The 23285-nt window shown below is 42.6% G+C and overlaps 1 protein-coding gene across 5 annotated transcripts in view; it reads left to right on the plus strand.

The window, feature by feature from the left end:
* The window catches only part of PARP8 (poly(ADP-ribose) polymerase family member 8), a 193342-nt gene that overhangs the window by 14758 nt on the left and 155299 nt on the right, over positions 1–23285 (plus strand). For 2 of the 5 annotated variants that reach the window (XM_051853484.2, XM_051853483.2), the window contains exon 4: positions 915–1070. The exons of 2 other annotated variants lie outside the window; for them this stretch is intronic. In XM_051853484.2, the coding sequence (XP_051709444.1) occupies positions 915–1070 (156 nt within the window). Of the gene's footprint in view, positions 1–914; positions 1071–9539; positions 9590–23285 lie in introns of all 5 variants that reach the window. One more of the 5 variants, XM_070056702.1, reaches the window with a different exon arrangement.

Genomic DNA, 23285 nt, shown 5'->3' on the forward strand with positions numbered 1-23285 from the left:
ATTTTCAGGGCCATAAAGTCCAAGGCCAAACGTTAGAATCTCAGGATTCTCCAAACTAACTTTTGGCCTTTGGGATCACCACAGCATTCCATTGATAGTGCTCTCCCTCCCCATTTTCTGGGTTCCTGGTCTTCACCTGTAGCTATAGCTAGCTGTGCAATAGACTTTTTTTTTTTTTTTAATTTGAAAAATTCTGGATTTTGGCCCACATTTCTTATTTATTTAACCTTGTATGTTTTCAGTTTCTTTAACACAATTACATGTCACTGAAAATTAAAATTTCTCTTGGACGTCAGCTTAAACCTATTTTAGGGTTGCCACAGAGCCCTTTTCTTGGCAGGTGCCTCAGATTGTACCAGCCTCCCCTGTCTTTACAAAGCCTATTTGTTCTGCTACATTTGACAGTTTGTCCTGGCTCTTCTTGTATTGTCTGGCATGTATCAGTCTTCCCTATAGAGGGATGAAATTGTATTTCCGAGCTGCATCACAGCTTTCCTGAACAGACAAGTGGTGACTCCAGTGCAGAGAACACAGAGACAGCAGTTGCACAAGGCAAAGCATTCCATTGAGGGCTGAGTTCTCATTTCTGTTGACAATGGCAGGTAGCACCATAACTTCCTCCTGTCTACAGTGATTAGGAAGTTGATTTTACAGACTTAACATAGACAACATGAATTTTGTAATAAAAAACTCAATGCAGTTACTGAATGAATGAAACTGATACGGAATAGGCAAAGGATCTGTAAATACTTCCTAGTTCTTGCCTCTAAGTAATGATCAAGTGATTCCCAGTTAATTTCTCCTGGAATCTTATGCAGAAAAGGCATTAGAAGGAAAGGATGGTTGGAACCACTTCATCGGTATTGACAGCCTGAACTGCTGCAACATTTACATTTTAATTTTCTGTTTCACAGATTAATTTTAAGCAGTTTCATAACGAGAAAGCTGTTCAGAGTCTGTGGCAAAGGGAGCTGGGGACTGGAAAGCCGCTGTCAGGTTGGCCACTTCCGCCTCCTTCATGACTCCTTTCTGCTTAAGACCTTGCATGCTCGTTCCCTCCAAGCTCGCAGGTTTGTTTCTTTTCTCTTGGAGGCTCTTGGAAGGTGGGAAACAGGAAGGGCAGATGAGCATAGACATCATTTGTACATTTAGTGCTGCCTCATTCACTCTGTGCCTATGCCTGTGTTTTTAAAATATACAATACATGCACAGAAGCCTACAATGTTTGTAGAGCAATTATCACAGTTAAAGCCTGGAGGAAAGCAGTATTTTTAAAAGCAAGTACCAATAAGCAAATAAATAAGTTGATTCATCCTCCTCCCCCAGCTTGCTTTAGTGCACTCATTCTGTTTACCTAGTAAACAAAAACATTACAAGCTCATTAAGTATGTTTTACTTTACATAGTCTTCTACATGTCAATAACTTAGTGCCCCCTACTCGCCTTTAAAACAGATTTGTTTATTTGAAAATCTGAGTTATAAGAGAGAGAAAGATCTTCCATTCACTGGTTGGCTCCCCAGATGGCAGCAATACCCAGGGCTGAGCTAGGCTGAAGCCAGGATCCAGGGACTTTATCCAAGTCTCCCAAATGGGTGAGCCATCTTCTGCTGATTTTCCCAGGCCATTAGCAGGGAGTTGGATCGGAAGTGGTACAGCCAGGACTGAAACTGGCACCCATGTGGGGTGCTGATATCACAGGTAGTAGTTTTACCCACTATATCATAGTGCTAGCCCCTAGGCTCCTCCCTGTTTTTAAAACATTATTTAATGTATACAAACTTAACATATTTCATATATACAGATTTTGAAACATAGTGATACTTCTTACCCTACCCTCCCTCCTGCCCAGGCTTCCATCCTTCTTCCTCCTCCCTCTCTTATTCCCACTCTTAATTTTTACAAAGATCTATTTTCAGTTTACCTTATACTCGTAAGATTAATCCTGCACTCAGTAAAGAGTTCAACAAAGACATTGTATAAAGGCAAAGACATTGTTTCTCAGTAGTCGAGACTAGGACTGTAAACAAACATGGAATCTCAAAATGTCAATTTTACTTCTATATATTACATTTTAGGTACTCTATTAGTTACCACAGATCAGGGAAAACACAGTATTTGTCTTTCTGGGACAAAAAGCTTATTTTACTAAGTATGATGGTTTCCAGTTACATCAATTTTGTTGCAAAAGACAGGATTCAATTTTTTTTTTTTTTACTGCTGTGTAGTATTCTATAGTGGAAATATACCATAATTTCTTTATCCAGTCAATAGTTGTTGGACATCTTACTTGATTCCATCTTAGCCATTGAGAATTGAGCTGCAGTGAACATGGGGGTACAGATAACTCAGATGCTGTTTTCATTTTGTTTGGAGTGGCATTGCTGGGTTATATGGTAGATTTATTTTTAGATTTCTGAGTATCTCCATACTGTCTTCCACAGGGGCTGCACCAGTTTGCATTCCCACCAACAGTAGATTAGGGTATCTTTTTCCCCACATCCTTGACAGCAATTGTTTTTTGATTTCTGTGTGACAGCCATTCTAACTGGGGTGAGGTGAAGCCTCCTTGTGGTTTTGATTTGCATTTCCCTGTTGGCTAGATATCCTGAGTATTTTTTCATTTGTCTGTTGGCCATTTGAATTTCGTCTTTTGAAAAATGCCTATTCAAGGCCGGCGCCGTGGCTCAATAGGCTAATCCTCCGCCTGTGGCGCCGGCACACCGGGTTCTAGTTCCAGTTGGGGTGCCGGATTCTGTCCCGGTTGCCCCTCTTCCAGGCCAGCTCTCTGCTGTGGCCCGGGAGTGCAGTGGAGGATGGCCCAAGTGCTTGGGCCCTGCACCTGCATGGGAGACCAGGTGAAGCACCTGGCTTCTGGCTTCTGATCAGCACAGTGTGCCGGCCACAGCGGCCATTGGAGGGTGAACCAATGGTAAAGGAAGACTTTTCTGTCTGTCTCTCTCTCTCACTATCCACTCTGCCTGTCCAAAAAAAAAAAAAAAAAAAAAAGAAAAATGCCTATTTAAGCCCTTTGCCCATTTCTTAGCTGTACTGTTTGTTTTGTTGTTGAGTTTATTGAGCACTTTACAGATTCCGGATATTAATCCTTTATCAGTTACATAGTTTGGAAATATTTTCTCCCATTTTTTCAGTTGCCTCTTCACTTTGTTGATTGTTTCTTTTGCAGTGCAGAAGCTTTTCAACTTAATTTAATCCCATGTGTCAATTTTGGCTTGATTGCCTGTGCTTTTGGGTCTTTTCCAGGTAGGCTCCCAATTTTAAAGGATGGTGTATAAGTGATACTGGGAGCCATGTGGTATGAAGGGGAGGACAAGATTAGGAAATCAGATTTCTGTAAATAAGTAAAATCCAGTGTGTTTGGTGCAGACCCAGGTAGCCCTTATACTTTGTTAAGACCCAAAGGTATGCTTGATTTTCATATAGTCAGTGCCTTGCCATTAAAACAAGCAAAAATTCTATCTGATACTCTACCTGAGAGGGCCTCAGAATACCTTAAGCAAAATTTTTTTGAATACTTGTGAATTCAAAAGACAGATTTTTGTATCTTGCCAACTGTTTTGCATAGATCATGTACCATATACTAGACCGTAAGTGGATTTTAGTTTCATTTAAAAAGAATACATATCACCATGGATGGAAGAATTGTAAATATTTTGACCCAATTAGAAAATAATGCAGGGGCCGGTGCTGTGGCTTAATAGGTTAATCCTCCGCCTGTGGCACCGGCATCCCATATGGGTGCCGGTTCTAGTCCTGGCTGTTCCTCTTCCGTTCCAGCTCTCTTCTGTGGCCTGGGAAAGCAGTGGAGGATGGTCCAAGTGCTTGGGCCCCTGCACCTGCATGGGAGACTGGGAGGAAGCATCTGGCTCCTGGCTTTGGATCAGCACAGTTCCGGCTGTAACAGCCATTGTGTGTGTGTGGGGTGGTGGGTGAACCAACAGAAGGAAGACCTTTCTCTCTGTCTCTCTCACTGTCTATAACTCTATTTGTCAAATAAAAAAATAATGCATTTTCTCAAAAATTTTACAGGAGCTTAATGATCTTGAATTTCTTTTTCATTTTTAAAAACTCTAATCAGCTACAGTTGAGCAGTTGATCTTTGTTTCCTCAATATCTGTAAGCTTTTTATTTTGACTTGAAATTGAGGACATTTGGCTTTAGATCCATTTCATGAGTTCTGGAAGGTCTGGTGGTTCACTGATCTGTGAGGCAAATGTCATTTAATCATCCTTCATGTGGTTAGTGACTTAAAGTGAAAGAGCTTTTTGGGAGGCTGACAAGAAGGGGTGGTAAACCATCCTCTTAAATATCCACAGCAGCAGGTTTGTATGTGGTTCATTATGCTTTCAGCTGTGAACTGTTGAAGAGTTTCACATAAAATTCAATTGCAATTTCAACTAGTTAAGCATTTGATCCAAAATAAAATGCGTCTTCTCTTTGAAGTTAAAGAGGAGACTGAAGAGTCAGAGCAGGCTTGCTTTCAACCTGGAGCTCTTTAAGCTTCTATGAGTTGAAAAATTAAATGAAGAAGCAAGCCATTTAGTGTGATTAAGGGGAAACTATCTGGTGTCTTGGTGTAAGCTGGTTAAAGGACATTCCAGCTCCTAATGCTCCCCATTTCTCTTCTTTTGTCTCCTCACGCTCCCACCCCTACCTCATGTTCTTCTTTGCCAATTCGTTGCTTTTGTAATATGACGTGAACAGAAACCAGTTAACCAAGCATGTTAGAATCGTGCCAAACATATGGCTGGCGTTGAGGTGTGGTGGGTTAAGTTGACCTGAATGCCTGCTACACAGGCATGCCATCCACTTGGTTTCCAATCCAGCTCCCTGCTAATTCATCTGGGAAAGCAGCAGAGGATGGCCCAAGTAATTGGGCTCCTGCAACCCATGTAGGATACCTACATGGAGTTCCAGGTTCTTCCTGGCTTCCGTCTAGCCCAGCCCCCGCTGTTGTGGCCATTTGAGGAATGAACCAACTGATTGAATCTCTCTCTCTCTTTCACTGTATCTATATGTCTATGTCTCTCCCTGTCACTCTGCCTTTCAATTAAATAATAAATACATAGTCTTTAATAATAAAAATAATTGTGTTCAAAATGATACAGACTTTGTTAGAAGACCTGATGGAGTTTAAGGATATGGCTTCGTGACACGTTTTGTGATGATCTGAAACTTTTTTGTTTGTTTTGCTTTTTCTACGTTTAATTTGTAGGTATTATTTCATATTCTCTGACTTGGAGGTTTGATTACAAAACTGTAAATGTTGTACATGGCTACCATTTGTCAATGGCAGATGACAATGTGTAGATGGTTTGATTTTGCTCTTTGATCAAGACTATATCAGGGGCCGGCGCTGTGGCGCAACAAGTTAACGCCCTGACCTGAAGTGCCGGCATCCCATATGGGTGCTAGTTCTAGTCCCGGCTGCTCCTTTTCCAATCCAGCTCTCTGCCATGGCCTGGGTAAGCAGTCTGAGAAGGCCCAAGTCCTTGGGCCCCTGCACCCACGTGGGAGGCCTGGAAGAAGCTCCTAGCTCTTGGCTTCGGATCAGCGCAGCTCTGGCCGCTGAGGCCATCTTCTGTGGAGTGAACCAATGGATGGAAGACCTCTCTCTCTGTCTACCTCCCTCTGTAACTCTGTCTTTCAAATAAATCAAATAAATCTTAAAAAAAAAAAAAAAAGACTATGACATTGGAATTTGTCTTCCCAAGTATGGAATTACGTTTCCCTTTTCTTGAGTGGACAAACCCAGATCTCATCAGAGTGTAACTGACATGCACAATGGCAGGGTCGTGGTGGTGGGTGTCCAACCTTTAACACCACATTCTTTGCTTGTAAATTGTTCATTTCGTTTGAATGTTAATAAAAAGATTTTCTGCCGAGTATATGAAACTAACATTTTGTTAAGCTGAATTTTAATGAAATAATTTGGACCTTTTTATAGGCACTTAACATTTTCATTTCATGTGTTAATACTGATTGTACTTGCTGAGAGAATGAAATGGTATTCAGTCAGAAAACTGCCTTGTTACTACAGAAGGGTGGAAGTTTTGCATTTTAAATATCTGCTGTTTTAAGTTAAAAAAAAAAGTTGCCTATGTCCTACAGCACTGAGATCACTATATGTTGGCCTGTGTCCCTTTTTCATCTTTCCCGTATAAACTGAAGCCTAGAGGCCTTATACAGTTTTAAATTTTCAGAATTAGGTCACATCAATGTTGTGTCAGACTTCCGATTCACAAGTAGTGTCTTTATGAATAGTGAAGATAGTATATAGATTTATATCCTAATTGTTTATAGATTTATATTTAATTGTCCCAGGGTCCCAGGGGTGAACACATGGCAATAGCAGCATTTTCAATGGTTAATGAGCAGTTTTTCTGTGATCTCTTGTTAAAAGTGTGATGACCCTTTTTTTTTTTCCTTCCTGAACTAATATTGGAACATATGGTCTAATAAGTGTGAGTACATTTGGGGAGGGCGGGAGAGAAGGCTTCAAATCAGGACTGACCTGGAAAAGCTTTGGTGCCTGCGTTTGTGGATCAGGAAGGGGAAAGCCTGGCAAGGAACTTTAAAAGCAGTGGAATGGCAGAGGGTGTAGATCGGAAGCCAGAAGCAAAACTCCATCATGAAAAGATTGAGGAGCCTTCGTGCCATTAATGCAGCAGGGCTCAGATTGAAAGCCGTCCTCCTAGGATGTGATTTAAATTCCCTGATCCTGCTGGATTTTGAATGCTGTATTTATTTTGAGGAAGTTGTTTAACCCTTCTCACAGATTCCATCAATTTCAGAGTAATGTAAATACATTTCCCCTTTGGCTATTTTACAAGGACGTTGAGGATTAATTAAATTTAAAAGAAAATAGTGCAGTGAACTCCCAGGAGAGAGAGGGAGCTATTTATCATTTTTCTCATCATTCATTTCTTATTCATTCACTTTACAAATATTTGTTGAATACCGATTATAATGAAAACACTTTACCAGGTGCCCTAATTGGGAATACAAAGATGAATGATTAAAGTGACTTCTGCCCTCATTATATGTTCATATTTTATTTTTAAAATTCCCAGTATAATTTGAGTAATTGTATAGGGATATAATATTGTCAGCCTCAGCAATAGTTGAGTTGATCTTTGACTAAATCACTGACACATATTTTTCACTTTGTATATTCATTTTTCTTTTCTAAATTTATGGCTAGTTCCTTTTCCTCTGTAAGAACTACACAGCATAATTTCTTTTTTTAAAATCGTAATCAGTGCTAAATGAACTATTTTTTTAACCAAAATAATAGTAGAAAACTGAAATAATCTCCTTATGGATTACATGTCCCACTATAAATATCTGGTCTTATTTTAATTTTATTTATTTATCTCAAAGGCAGAGAAAGAGAGTTCTGTCATCTGCTAGTTCACTCCCCAAATGCCTGCTGTGCTTGGGACTGGTCTAAGGTAGAAGCTGGGAGCCATGAACTCAATCCAGGTCTTCCACCTGGGTGTCAGGAACCCAACTGTTTGAGCCATACCTGCTGCATCACTGGGTGTACATTAACAGGAAGTTAGAATACTTAGGAAAGCCAGCACCTGAACCCAGGTACTGTGTATGGGATTCAGGCATCCCATCTGGCCAAATACTTATGCTGGTCTTGTGAAGATCGTCATGTCATTTAACATCCCTGTTAGCCATCCCACTTGCTCCAGACTACCTAGCCACAAGCCCCATTTTCAGAAATGCAGATTTTGTGATACTCCTTCCTAATCATTCTCTTTGCATGCCATTTAACAGTATTCTTTGTAATTCATTAGAGAATGGGAATAAGTAAGCTAGGATTTCTGGTATGCCAGATCAGTGCCCCTGCACATGGAGAACTCCCCAGAGCTGTGTCTTGACTTTTGGTGTGTGTCAGGATCTTTTCATTAGCTAATGACAGAATACAACTCAGACTGGCTTAACTAAAAGGGAATTTTGTTGTCTTTCTTACTCTGGGTTCAGTGGAGAGTTGGCTCTCTGGGTTGAGTGGTTGAAGGCTTTGTGATACCTTCAAGGATTTGGTTTTCTTTTCAAAAGGTCCACTTGTGGTGGTCCTTTGGGGCAGCAGTTTAGATGCTACTTGGGATGCTCACATTGCCATATCAGAATGCCTGGATTTGAGTTCTGGTTCCACTTCTGATTCTAGCTTCCTGCGAATATGCACCCTGGGACGCAAGATGGCTCATCTGAAGGAGTTGGGTCCCTTCCACCCACATGGAAGACCTGGATGGGTAGAGTTCCTGCCTCCTGGCTTTAGCCTGGCATGATCCTAGATATTACAGGCATTGGGGGAGTGAAACCAGCTGTTGGGAGAGTTCTCTTTCCCCCTTTCTCTCCCCCCCCCCCACCTCCACTCCTCTCTCTCTCTTTCAAACAAATAAAATTTTCAAGACCAAAATTAGCTCTTGCCTTCTGTGTTAAAAAAAATTTAAAAAAAAAAAAAAAACAACCTTGTTTCCCATGGGATTGCAAGACAGCTGCATTCAACTCCAGTGGTTCTTCCTTTCCCATATCTGGTGGGAGCAGAGGGCGGTCTTTTTAGAAGCTGATTATTTTAGGCCTAAATTCTATGTCTCATCCCTGGAGTCAGGAGTCAGAGGGAAAATGACCTTTCCTCAAATTAGCTATTCCAAGGAAACTATGACATAGTAATGAATGGCAGGAACATTTCTACAAAAACATTTCTGAAGGGTAGATATTGGTGTCATAACCAAAGTCCATGGAGGGGGTGGGTGGGTTTCTGTTCTTATTTCGTAATTTGCTTTTCTTCTTAGCCTCAGAAAATCTAGGGAAAACTCAGACTTATTTTATGCAAATAAATATAGTGACTTTGTGAGAATAGTTCACTCTGGCACAGCATCAGTGACACACATAAAACATACTCTTTGATTTGAGTGTGCCCAGGGTATATACTTCTGTGACTCTTATCAGTATTTCTGCCATGAACCTTAAGGGTCTCCAGTGAGCAGGCACTGCATAGAAGATGCTTCAAAATAGACTGACTTTCATGTAATAATGTATCAGAGCATATCATGATGAATATCTTCATTCCACTGCATGTGATGGAGATAGTGATGTGCAAATATTTTTTGGATATTGAATTCATTTGGAACTTAAATGTGATTTTGGTGTAGGTTTCAAACACACATGAATGATATAAATTGTATATTGAAATAAGAATTGTCTTATCTATATAAAATTATGAAAATTCACAATTATTTATGTAATAACCTGAAAGTAATTGTAGGTTGACTCTTAAACTAGCATTTAAATTTTTTTTGTGAAAGAAAACCACTTAACTACATTGTATGATTGTATACATTTTATTGTTTTAATTATATAGCTTTGTCTATTAATAAAATTAAGAATGTTGTGATATTACTGGTTGAGCTGTGGCCTAAAGCACTCAGACAAGAAATTGATAGCTTAGGTGTACTTGATCTTGGACAAATACTGCCACCTAAAACTGCTTCCTTATTTGTTCTAGGGGATGATATGAGGTTTTAGAAGATGCTTAAATATGAATAATTTTTCTTGGTGAGTTCTCCTGGGTGTCTTAAACTGCTGTTTTGACCTTCTGGCTTTGTGAGGGAAGCAATTTCTTTAATTCATTGATTGCTTGAAGCATGATTTTCTAAGAACAGACTCTTTGAAGCTATAAGCTGGCTATTTACTTTTTTTCCCAGTCTGTCCACTCTTGTCAGTTGTCACAGCTTTTGATTTTCTTGGACATCACTGAAGTTTTCTACATTTTCCATGTATAGCTTAGGCTATGTTGCAATCACTAAGTAACTGAACTTTGAACTACTTAATTCCACCAAGGTTTATTTCCCTCTTACTGTCTGACTGGTGGGAGCCTCTGCTCTACATAATCACATGGGGATTCACATTGAGGAGCTTTTATCTTGTATGTGTGTTATCTGGAAACACTCTCTTTTCGGTCTGCATTTCTTTTTTTTTTTTGACAGGCAGAGTGGACAGTGAGAGAGAGACAGAGAGAAAGGTCTTCCTTTGCCGTTGGTTCACCCTCCAATGGCTGCCGCGGCTGGCGCGCTGCGGCCAGCGCACCGCGCTGATCCAATGGCAGGAGCCAGGTGCTTCTCCTGGTCTCCCATGGGGTGCAGGGCCCAAGCACCTCCCATAGGGTGCAGGATGCCCAAGCATCCTCCACTGCACTCCCTGGCCACAGCAGAGAGCTGGCCTGGAAGAGGGGCAACCGGGACAGAATCCGGCGCCCCAACCGGGACTAGAACCCAGTGTGCCGGCGCCACAAGGCGGAGGATTAGCCTAGTGAGCTGCGGCGCTGGCCTCGGTCTGCATTTCATGGAAAGGGAGAAACTCAAGAATTCTAAGTGGATCTTTCACTACTTGAGCCCATAAGAGACACAAATCACTTCCTCTCACATTTCATGGGCCCACATTAGTCCTTTGGACCTGCTCAGCTCTAAGGGTGGCAGTGAAGAGGAGCAAAAGGAAAATCCATTGAGCCCTACTACATCTGCTCTATTTTTTATATGACCCCTAAGATTTTGCAATTTCTGAATACCTGGTGAGGTGTTCACATCTTCACTCACTACCACACTTGTTGGAAAAGTCTCTTGGAATTCACTGTTGCAGATGCCTCTTAAATGAGGCATAGCTCCTACCATGTACCTGGGTTGCATGAGGTTTCTATTGAGGCTTCTTTGGGAACACTTTTCTTCCATCTTGAACCCACTTGTACTGGTATTTCTGGCAAAGGTCCCACTATTGATTCTTGGTTCATTCTATATTTAAAGCTCTCTGCTCATCCGTCTCTGTTCTCTCATTGCCTTTCTCTTCTACTTCTCTATGAACCCAAGGGGACAATGGAGGCTATTCTATCCTCTGTAATGTGGGAGAGAAACCCTTAGACACACTCTAGCTTACTGCTTGCAGCCTTTAGAGAATGAGCTGTCCTGAGGCCATCCTTCTTGCAATCTCTCAAGAGGACTACTCACATGTTCATACTCATTTGCACTGTGGATAGGAGGTAGGATCTATGAGTTATTAATGTATAAATAGCAATAAGATAAAGGACTCCCTACCTGATGGCTTCTGTTTCTTTCTGAAAGAAGGTAGAGGGATAAATTAAGAAGAAAAATGTGGAAGAGCCACTGTGAAGAAGTGTAGAGAGGGGAAGAGAGATCCCTAGTCCTGCTTTGTTTTCCATCCGGTGCAAAATCCTCTGTTTTACTTTTTCAAAGGTTTTATTTATATATTTCAAAAGCAGAGAGACAGGGATGGAGGGATGGATGGAAGGAGGGAGGGAGAGAGAGAGAGAGAGAAGGAGAAAGAGAGAGAGAGAATGAATCTTCCATCCACTGGTTTACTCCCCAAATGCCCACAGCTGTCAAGTCTGGGCCAGACTGAGGCCAGGCCATATGGCTGACCCATAAAGGTGGCAGAGACCTGAATACTTGGGCCATTGTCTGCTGCCTTTTTGATGTATTAGTAGGAAGCTGGATTGGAAGGCAGAATCAGGACGTGACCACAGGTACTTCAGGTACTTGATCAGAAATGGGTTGTGGGCATCCCAAGCTGTAACTAACTCTGCTGTACCACAATGTTTGCCCCCTCTGCCCTTTTATAGCTCCAGCTGGTTTGGTATGCCACTCTTTTCTTTTCTTTTGCTGGTCTTTATAGCACATCGAGTTATTCTCTCTTGATATTTGAGGACTTTGGCTGTGGTTGCAGTCTTTCAATTATGATCTAAATCTAGCAGCACATGGTCAACTTGAGGCTGCACATCAGTGACCTACATGATGTCCAAAGCCTCCTTCACTCATTGACTGTTGCAATGCTTGTATTTTCACATGCTCAAGAACTTGCCATCCTTCAACTGGCACATTTAACACGTATCTCTCACTCTCCGACAACAGTGTCCTTTCTTTCCAACTCACATTACTACTGCTTCATTGAGACTCTTGATTTCATGGCTCATTTACTCTTAAATAAAAATCGAGGGCACAGCTATAGGTGGATATATAGATAGATAGATAGGTAGAGAGACCATAGCCTTCTTCTCTGGTTCACTCCCCAGGTGCCCACAACAGCCAGGAATAGGCCGTGCTGAGGCTTGAAGTCGATAATTTGTTCTTGGTATTCCAAGTGGGTGGCAAGGCCCCAACTACATGAATCATCTCTGCTGCTTCCCAGGGGGCCGGCATTAGCCAGAAGCTAGAATCAGACGTCAGAGCTGGGCTTTTACAGGGACTCTGATGTGAGATGTGGGCATCTCAACTGCTATGACAAACGTCCATCCCCCAACCTCCATGCGTACGTTTTTAGTAAAAGATTTTATTATCTATTTATCTATTTATTTATTTTTGAGAGACAGAGTGACTGGGGAATGGGATGTGGGAGGCAGATGGGGAGAGGGTAGGAGAGACGGGTTCACTCCCCAAATGCTGGTTTGCTTCCCAAATGCCTACAACAGCCAGGGCTGGGCCAGTGTGAAGCCAAGAGCTAGGACCTTTATCCTGGTCTCATACATGGGTAGTAGGGGCTGGCTGAAGTTCTTGGGCTGTCTTCCTCTGCGTTCCTGGGAGCATTATCAGGGAGGTGGATTGGAAGCAGAACAGCCAGGACTCAAACGGGCACTCAATGGGATGCCAGCATCGTGGCTTAACCTACTGAATCACAACATTGGAATCCTATGTACTTTTCTATTAACTTCCTCCTAATTTTCCTCTTCCTTTTTAGCCATGTTCCATCATTTCAAAGACTCATTTGCCAATATCCTATTAACTTCCTTGCCCTTTTATCCGTTCATTGGACCCATCTAGCAAAACCACATTTAAAGATCTATCCACTTAATCCAGTCTTAGGCCAGGCTGATTAACATTTCTGGAAATAGGAAAGTGAGCAGTGACAATTAATATCCTGACCGTGTCATCTCAGCTCCAGATGCCACATGAATGGCCGAAAGAAAGGAAGTGAGAAACGAGCACACTCTGTTTCTGGGTCAGCCCACCCTCTTGTGTTACCCATAATAAGCTGCCCTCCACGTAAACATTCTCTGTGCCTCCACGACTTCCCTTCCCGGTGCTTCTCAAATTTCTTATTCCTCCATCTTCTTCCAGATGACATTACACCAAAATTCGCCTGAAAATCAGTCACCCAAAGGCAGCAACTCTCCTTCCTGTTTGCCAGATTCCTACAACCCTCATGTATAGATCATCCTTTCCTTGTTCAAATCTCACTGGAAAGGAGCTCCTGGCCAACGCCTGACACTACTCTTCTGCCTTCTGCCTCTTTGGCTCACTGTGTCACTAGCTCCTTTCTGTCTTTAAAAAAAGCCAACAAGCACATCAGTGAAAACTCAGCTCCCTAGTACTCTTGCTCCTGACTTTCCTAGCCGGCAAAGCCAGATTCTGACATAAGTGTTTGTGTTCCTCTCTTCACATCCTCAGGTTTTCTCTGCAGCCTAACAGCAGTCTGGCATTGCTTCCAGAACTCCACTGAAGCAGCTGTTACCTGACTTCTCATGGTTGAATGTTGCCTTTGGCAGGTTAATTACTCCTGCCTTTTGGAGATGCTCTCTCCTTTGGCTTCTTCAATGGACATCTGGTTTTCAGCTCACATCTCTCAGCCTGCCGTGCCCCCCACAGGACTTGACTTCCAATTGCAGTCTCTTAAGTAGCAATGTAGTTTAATGTTCTCTGCTGCTGCTGACCAGCGTTCCACACCCTGGAAAATCTTCGTGGAGCCCCTTGTGTTTATTTCCTAGATTGCAGCCCAGAGATCCCCCAAATTCTTCACTTTTTTTTTTTTTTTTTAGCTGCTGTTCTTCTGTAATCTTTGTGTCATCCCCAGATACTAGGCATCACATCTTGGATGTTTTAAGACTCTTCAGACTCACTATATCAAAAATGAAGCTACTGCTCACTCATGTTTACTTATGTAAAAACCCGGAGCAATCCAAGGTGCATTTCTTTCTCACACTCCCTGCGTACGGTCAGTAACCATGTTCTTACTGATTTTAATGTCTTCATATCTGTCAAATGACTGACACTGAATGGTGGCTGCTTCCCATTCTAAACTGTCTCTCCCTTGACTCCAGCCACTACTAGTGTTTTTTGTTTGTTTGTTTTTACTTTATTTTAAAGGCCTTTTCCAAACTAGTCTCTGTTCATCCACTTTTATGTCACTCGATTCCATTCAACCCATAGCAAATTTACGTTAGGTATCAGTCTGTTTATATTACTTCTTCCTCTTAAAGCCCTTCCTAGATGCTCCACTGATTGCAAGGTAAAATATAAATTCATCATATCATTAATAAGAAAAAGAGGGTAGATTGGTGCCTTGTCATATGGGGCACCCAAATGTTAGGAAAAGAGGCGCAGAACAGAGATAAGGCAGAGTACAAATCTGCAGGCAGACCAAGTTTATTCAGAAAAAAATAAATCTGCAGGTGTGGCTGACCAACTGCCAGCGTGCACAGACTGGACATGTGGCAGAGGGCCCTGACTCCAGGGGCTGGACCTTTTTATATTTTAGGTAGGCTAGAGGTGTGTGGGGCAGTAGGCAGAGATGCGCTTCTCCATACTGGTTCTTCAGATTTTGCCCACTGGCTTCCAAACCTGGGGGAGAATGCAGGGGTAGAGTGGGGGACAATACAGGATGTGAGACTGAACTGGTGTCTTGAAAGAAGGCAGGGGTGGGGCCGGTGCCGTGGTGCAGTAGGGTAATACACTGAAGCGGTGCCGGCATCCCATATGGGCAATGGTTCTAGTCCTGGCTGCTTCTCTTCCAATCCAGCTCTCTGCTGTGGCCTGGGAAAGCAGTAGAAGATAGCTCAAGGCCTTGGGCCCCTGCACCCACGTGGGAGACCTGGAAGAAGCTCGTTGCTCCTGGCTTCGGATTGGCATAGCTCTAGCTGTTGCAGCCACTGGGGAGTAAACCAATGGAAGGGAAACCTTTCGCTCTGTCTCTCCCTCTCACTGTCTGTAACTCATCTCAAATAAATAAGTAAATAAAATCTTAAAAAAAAGAAGGCAGGGGTAACAAGAACCTAAAATGGCTGAGGCTTTTGTCCTTGTTCCATCAACCCTGACTCTGAGTATAGATAAGGAGATGGGGCACTATTTTCTTTCTGGCTGCTTCCTGTTGATACGGGGCATTGAAACAGCATGGGATATCTAGACTCTGGATTTGATTGATTGAAGAAGAGCAGTCTTGCCGGCGCCGCGGCTCACTAGGCTAATCCTCCGCCTACCGGCGCCGGCACACCGGGTTCTAGTCCTGGTCGGGGCGCCGGATTCTGTCCCGGTTGCCCCTCTTCCAGGCCAGCCCTCTGCTGTGGCCAGGGAGTGCAGTGGAGGATGGCCCAGGTGCTTGGGCCCTGCACCCCATGGGAGACCAGGAAAAGCACCTGGCTCCTGGCTCCTGCCATCGGATCAGCGCGGTGCGCCGGCCGCAGCGCGCCAACCGCGGCGGCCATTGGAGGGTGAACCAACGGCAAAGGAAGACCTTTCTCTCTGTCTCTCTCTCTCACTGTCCACTCTGCCTGTCAAAAAATAAAAAAATAAAAAAAATAAAAAATAAAAAAAAAAAATAAAAAAAAAAAGAAGAGCAGTTTTGTGATGTTCCTGTGTGATGGTATGGGATATAGCGGTCATTCATTCCTGTACAGACTTTTGGGCCCTGCACCCACATGGGAGACCAGGAGAAGCACCTGGCTCCTGGCATCGGATCAGCGCGGTGCGCCGGCCGCAGTGCGCTGGCTGCGGTGGCCATTGGAGGGTGAACCAACGGCGAAGGAAGACCTTTCTCTCTGTCTCTCTCACTGTCCACTCTGCCTGTCAAAAAAAAAAAAAAATAAAAATAAAAATAAACTGTCTCCATTCAGGGTTTCATGTGCATGGCCATCTAGAATTTTATTGCCTGGAGCAAACAAATCAACCAGATTAAATACGCATGGTCTAAAATTAAGGCCAGAGTCATTATTTGAGGATCTAAGAAAGGTGCTGTCCAAACCAGGAGGGGGTTTTCCCATTGCCAGGCAAACAGAAACTGACAGGAGAGGCTTGATAATAATCATGTGGGCGTTAAGACTTGGCCAGGTAGATATGAGGTCCAGACCTAGCTATCTCTTCACATGTGGTACTGGATGAGACGTCAAAAGGGACATGTGAAACTCCTCAGGGAAGGTACCCTGTTGGCTTTGATTACCTAGCTGGTCCAGGAGGAGAGCTGGCTTGCACAGGTTAGTATTGAATAAGTGGCATGTCTAAAAGCAAGCCTACAGCTCTGCCTGGACTGTTACTGACCCTGGCTGTCCTCCCGATGATGGTGGTTACTTCGGAAGCTGGGCAGAGTGAAGGGCTTTTTCAGCTTGGGGCCAACTGGGTATGTGGTTCTGACCCAGGAGTCCTTCAACCTCTAGAGCAGTTCTGTTTCCAGTGGCCTGGTTCTTGGTAGAGCTGACATAGCTGATGGCTGCTTGTCCAATGCCCCGGCTGCTTGTATCAAAAAGAGTTGCCGTTTGGGGGGTGGCTTGGCCTTGTTGGGCTTCCTTGATGTCAGATCATCCTGTAAAGCAACCATTAATTGGCCTGCTGCCTATCTCTACATTGCTCCTGCTGCCTCACTCTTTATCCTGGTCTCTGTTAAAATAGAACACAGAGGAAGCCTTTAGGAATGTCAGCCAAGGGTGAGCTCAATTCCTTCCTTGCTTTTGGTGGCCTGAGATAGAAAACTGTGGTCACAGGCGTGTTACAATATTCTTCCTGAGAGATAAGATAGTGCCCACGAAGAAATCTATGTCCTTCTATGTAAGATCAAACATTAAGACCACGTTATCCAAACTGTCTTATATGAGGTTTAAAGATCAAACTGTACATCCTGATGGTGAGTCCTTCAGAATGGAACTAGTTTCCCATCTTGGAGAGAATAGAGGAGATATGAAGGAACAGGTTTCCCAGATTTCTTCATATCAAGGGAAAACTTAGTAAACAATTTTAGCTGTTAAATAACTTACAAAAACATTTACCAAAAGGTCCAATGCCTTCTATAAATTTTAAGAGTACATTAGTTGGAAATATTTCTTGACTATCTAACACAAGTGTAAGCCAATTAAAACAGCTGTTAATACATTTTGCATGTAGACTTACAGTAAGTATACACTGACAACACGTTACAGGAGAAAACAACAAAACAGTCTCACTTATTAGCAAAGAGATGTTGGCTGCCATCAGTCAAGGCAGGGGAAAGCTAGACGGCTAGGCATGGAGCGTTCTCTGGAGCAAAGTTGCTCAGGACTTACCACTGTTCTGGAGTTTTTCTTTGCTAGCCCTGACAAATATATGACTGGAGATGGCTGAAACAGTGGTTTTGTCTTCATGCAAGATGTGGCTCCATTATGTTAGGTTTTAGGACTTTAGTATTCGTAGGAGAAGAGGAGGTGGCTAGTTAAAGAAGACTTTATTTTAGGGAAGACAGAATGGGCGGGGTGGGTAAAGGGAGTGTAGGGGCTGAGCTCACCCGGACAGAGGGTGGAGGTGGAGGTGGGGGTGTCGGAGTCAGGCTTTCATTGCATTTGAACACCAGGCAGAATCCTTTCTGGAGCTGCTCACTGGGGGAGGTGCAGAGCACCACATGGACCCTGATAAGGTGGGTGGGAAAATGTGAGAAAGGCTCCTGCGTGAAGTTTAGCATTTCCCCTAAGTGCGGGAAACCAGCTGAACACCCCAGGCTCTACAAGGGGGGATGAACTGGCCCGACTGAACACCCTGGGCCCTAAAAGCAGGGATGAACCAGTCACGAGCATCGCCCCAGCACACTTGAGGCAACAGAGAACACTCTTACCAATCCGGCGGGTTGGGAATTAGGTCCAGTGTAGGCATGTAGCAATGAGATCTGGCAAAGGCTCTGGCTGTGAATTCATTGGGAAATTAGAAGGGCAAGCAGGAGGGAAAAAGTGTTCTGGAGAGGCGTCTCTCAGTGCTGTGCCAGTCAGAAGGGAAAGAGGAGATTGTAGGAAAGAGAAGGTAGCGGTGGGCAGAGGCAGAAAAAAAGGGGAAGAAGTTCAGAAAAGAGAAGAAAGTTTGGAGGAAGGGTGGGAGATCACAGCTCTTACCCTGAGACTGGGCCCTCTGCCCTCCTCACATGGGGCACCAAAATGTTATAAAAAGAGTGCAGATTTGGTCCCTCTTCACACAGGGCACCAAATGTAAATAAAAGGGGCACAGAACAGAGACAGAATACGAACTCACAGCCAGACCAAATTTATTCAGAGAAAATAAACTCTCAGAGGTCAACGAACTGCCATCATGCTCACAGATGGCAGAGGCTTATGTCTCCAGTGGCTTTGTGATCCAAATCCTTCTCAAGATTTATTCATTGATTAATGGGTTAATCTGAAAGGTAGAGCAAGGCTATACACACACACACACACACACACACACACACAGATTTCATCTGCTGGTTCACTCCCTAAAGGCTCATAATAGACCAGACTGAAGTCAGGAGACAGGGGCTCTATCCAGGTCTTCCACATGGAGTGCAGAGTCCCAAATACTTTTCCACCTTCCTCTGCCTTCCCAGGCATGTTAGCAGAAATGCTGGCTGGAAGTGGAGTAGCTGGGCCTGGAACCAGCATTCCAGCATGGGATGCTGGCATCCTAAGGGTTGGCTTAACCTGCTGTGCCACCATGCCAACCCTGAGCTCTCATCTGTTGACCTTCCTAGCCTTACCTCACCAGGTCTCACTACTTTATCTGTAAGTTTTGATCTCTATTGCTATTTTGCATAGTTACCCTGTTTTGTCTACTTAGATGTCACTTCCTTTCTGCCCTGATACCCTCAGTATGATTAAATATCACTCTGGATATTACTGTACCTCTAAGATTTAGTCATGGGGTGATGGCAATCCCTTGGCTAAATATCTCTATTTATGACTCTCTGTTTTGTATTCCTTTTTAATTTTAGGATTTATTTATGAAGAAATATATTTAGGGATTGCCATCACCTATGAATAATTCTATGTTAAGTAAAGAGTTTGACCAATGGTATTAAGTAGAAAAAGAAAATAATAAAAAAATAAGATAATAACCTGTTCTTTGACAGTCAAGATTTGGGAGGTAGAGTTACAGACAGAGAAAGGTCTTCCATTCACTGGTTCACTCCCCAAATAGCCAGAATGGCCAGAGCTGGATATACCTGAAACTAAGAGCCAGGAGCTTCTTCTGGGTTTCCCTCGAGGGTGCAGGGGCCCAAGCGTTTGGGCCATCTTCCACTGCTTTCCCAGGCACATTAACAGGGAGCTAGATTGGAAGTAGAGCAGCTGGGATTCAAACGGGTGCCCATATGGGATGCTGGAGCCCTAGGCAGAGGCTAAACTTGCTATACCACAGTGCTGGCCACTGCATTCCTTAAATGGCTTCGCTATTTCATCCAAAGTCGATTGTTGGAAACTGAATCTGTAATCCAACAGTGTTGTGCTTTCATTTTGAAAAGTCTCTTTTCCCCTTGACTTTACTAACATCACTCTCTGTGTTTCTTTCTTCTTCTCTAAATACTCCTCCTATTTCTACTTATTTATCTGTTTGTCCCTTAATCTGTTGCTCCTAGCCAGATACTAGCACCATGTTCTTGGAGTTGTCAGTCTCTACATCTGTGAGCCAAATTCCATTGTTCATGAGCAACCCTGTTTCAGATATTCTCTGAGAGCAACACAAAATAGGCTAAGAAAGCTCTACCCTTCTCCTCTCTGATCCTTTGGTCTCAATCATGCTGTCTGAAAATGCAGCTTGAGTTGTCCTACCTGGCCAGTCGTGGCCCTGTCTAAGAGGCACTAACTCTGTACCCTCTTAGCACCCTGTGCCTATTTGCCACAGCATTTAAAAAATTTTTTGTAATCATTGGATATCCTGCCTTAAATTCGTTGAAGCAGGCAATGTTGTTCTTATCTGTTTGTAAATGACTAGCTCAGGAAAAGAGCAACCCTCAACATTTTTCTTGTAAGGTTGTTGGACTCCTCCCTTTGGAATTTTTTGTATAAATTAAATATCAGAGTTCTCAACATGTTTATCTAGCCAAAATACCATAGGTAGCTTTTAAACCAAGTTACAAGTTGATAAAAGAAAGAAGTGTTCTAGATGCTTTTTTTGTGGCTTTAATTATTTAGTCCAACTCAGTGTAGATTTCCCTACTGATTTTTTAAATGTCCTGTCTCAAATAAAACTTGAATAAACATGAGAAGCAGCTAACATGGGACAGCTTTTCTCATTGTTTTTCCATTCATTTAGCACTACAGTTCAAAGCATGCTCAGGCATTGGATGAACTCCATTTAGCCAGTATTTTGAATCTAAGCCTTGCACTGAAGCCATTAGGAAATTAAATCTACCCAGGTGTTGTTGATTGTGCCACTTGTCATCTGAAGTCACGTCCCACCTCATGATAGAACACAATGACACTTATAGAACATATTCAGTCTAGACTAATATCATAGAATAAATCCAAGCTTTTTTGGTTTATTATATTCATTTCTGCCTTACCTGTGATTTTAGAGTTATCCATACTTGAAAAATCTTGACCATACAGAAGGATGTGAAGAAGGAGTAAAATTCCATTATAACAGTTGGATGTGTGATCTTTCAGTTTTTTTTCTGTTCACACACATACACATAAACCATGCACATACTTGTTGTTTGTCTCTCTCTCACTATCACACTTCTATTTTTTGTCTAAAGAAGGATTATCCTAAACCTCTAAATGATATTTTATAAGTAGTGCAATAAGTAATTGTCTACATGTTTATGTTTAAGTATGTATTTTTGAACTTTTTTATTTTTTGTTTCCAGTAAACTGTAATGAACAAGGTTCCTTGTATTTTATATTCATAATATACTCATAGAAGTAAAAACTCCAATTGTTTTTTTTTAAAGATTCATTTATTTGAAAGACAGAGTTACAGAGAAAGGTAGAGCCAGAGAGAGAGACAGAGAGGTCTTGCATCCTCTGGTTCACTCTTCAGTTGGCTGCAGCAGCCAGAGATGAGCTGATCCGAAGCCAGGAGGCAGGAGCTTCTTCCAGGTCTCCCACATGGGTGCAGGGGCCCAAGGAGTTGGGTCATCTTCTCCTGTTTTCCCAAGCCACAGCAGAAAGCTGGATTTGAAGTGGAGCAGCCAGGACCCGAACTGGCACCCATATGGGATGCCGGCGCTGCAGGCTGTGGCTTTAACCCACTGTGTCACAGCGCTAGCCCCAAGTTCCAAGTCTTGTGACACATGTTGTGAAATTGGCCTCATGGAAGTGACATTTGTTACATTTCTGCCACTACTCTCATGATTTAGCTAGTGGAGAGTATTGGAATGCCTGATTCTTGCCAATTCCATGTATACAGTGTTAAGACTCATTACACCTTTAACTTGCATTTTAAGTAATTTATTTAATTTGATTGTGTTTTCATGTGTAGTTTATTCCCTTGGATTTGATCAGAATCCCTTTAGGAGGTGTAATGGTTTGGTTTAGTTTGAATGCCCCCCAGTGACTCATACGTTCTCAGGTTGATACCATTGGGAGATGGTGAAGCCTTTAAGAGGTGGGGCCCATAGGAATTCCTTAGGTCATTGGGGGTGTGCTCTGCTATGGTAGTTATGGTGTGACTTCTTGAGTTCTCATGAGAGGGTTGTTATAAAAACTAGAGTTTGGGCCCAGTCTGTCTGCTTCGTGGCCCACTTATGTGATCTTTCCTACATGCTCCACCATTACCACCTGCCACCTGCAGTCCAAGACAGCGGGGCCTTCTGATCTTGGTCTTCAACTTCCAAAATTGTAAGCTAAATAAACCTTTTCTCCATCTAAAGTTAGTTGTCTTGGGTATTTCATTATAGTGACAGGAAACTGAATAATACCAGGGATCTCATAACCACATTTCTTATGGAGGGAACTCAGCCCTTCTTGCATATATTGGGTGCCATAGAGGCATTTCTTTAGGGTGATGTCAAGAGCCTCAGTTCTAATTATGAGCCTTTCTCTTGAGGCATTTCCCTTCTAGAAACTCTACATGGCTATGTAGAGTCTGTAAAGTAATCGGCTCCCAGGTATTGAAATGGAGTTGAGAGTATTACACTGTGGCCTTGACTGTAATACTGAATTGTCTTTACTCATGGAGGTTTAAATTACAGTGACCTTGTGACCTGATAAAGCACCCTCAGTGCTTAGAAAATGACCAAAGTACCAGCCTAGTGTAGGTTCATGCTTAGTCATTTAGTCTTCCTCAAATTATGAAGGAGGTTGTAAATAGTTGTTGGAGTCTGACCAGTTTAGCTAATTGAATAGGACACACTTCATAAAAGTAAATTAATAGGTTCTGTAATTTGCAATAAAAATCTTTAGTAATTATTTATATAGTATTTTCAATAAAAGAGCAAAACAGTTGTGTAAGCTAATCTTTTGTGATTTTTTAAAAAATTAATTTTGGCCGTCACCGCGGCTCACTAGGCTAATCCTCCGCCTTGCAGTGCCGGCATACCGGGTTCTAGTCCCGGTTGGGGCACCAGATTCTGTCCCGGTTGCCCCGCTTCCAGGCCAGCTCTCTACTGTGGCCAGGGAGTGCAGTGGAGGATGGCCCAAGTGCTTGGGCCCTGCACCCCATGGGAGACCAGGAGAAGCACCTGGCTGCTGCCATTGGATCAGCGCGGTGCGACGGCCGCGGCGTGCCAGCCGTGGGCGGCCATTGGAGAGTGAACCAACAGCAAAGGAAGACCTTTCTCTCTGTCTCTCTCTCTCACTGTCCACTCTGCTTGTCAAAAAATAAAAAAAAAATTAATTTTATCAGTTATTTCCTATAGTTCCTTTATAGTTTCATTTTTTCAGTTTTTTTGTGCCCTTCGTTCTATAATTAAATAATGGGTTATTTCTAAACTTCTTCCCTATATAATAAATTATTTTGATTTAAAAACACTCAGAAGATATGAAATTATTATTCACTGAATCTCTACAATTTGATTTACTTTTGAATATGCAAAAATAAAACCTTAGTGTACTTGAGCAATGTTTTTGTGAATTAGGGTTACCACGAGAACTATACATTTCAGATATTTTCACGTGAGTGAATTTAAAACTATTCTCTGCCATGGCATTATCTTGATATATTTCAATTGAGCTTACTGCTTACTTTTTAAACAAAAACATGATTTAGATGAAAGAAGTATATGCTGTATTGTTAGCCTTATGTAAACCTTATAAATTATATTGGTACACCAG

The sequence above is a fragment of the Oryctolagus cuniculus genome, chromosome 14, assembly GCF_964237555.1.
Source record: "Oryctolagus cuniculus chromosome 14, mOryCun1.1, whole genome shotgun sequence".
In the NCBI taxonomy this organism is placed as follows: Eukaryota; Metazoa; Chordata; class Mammalia; order Lagomorpha; family Leporidae; genus Oryctolagus; species Oryctolagus cuniculus.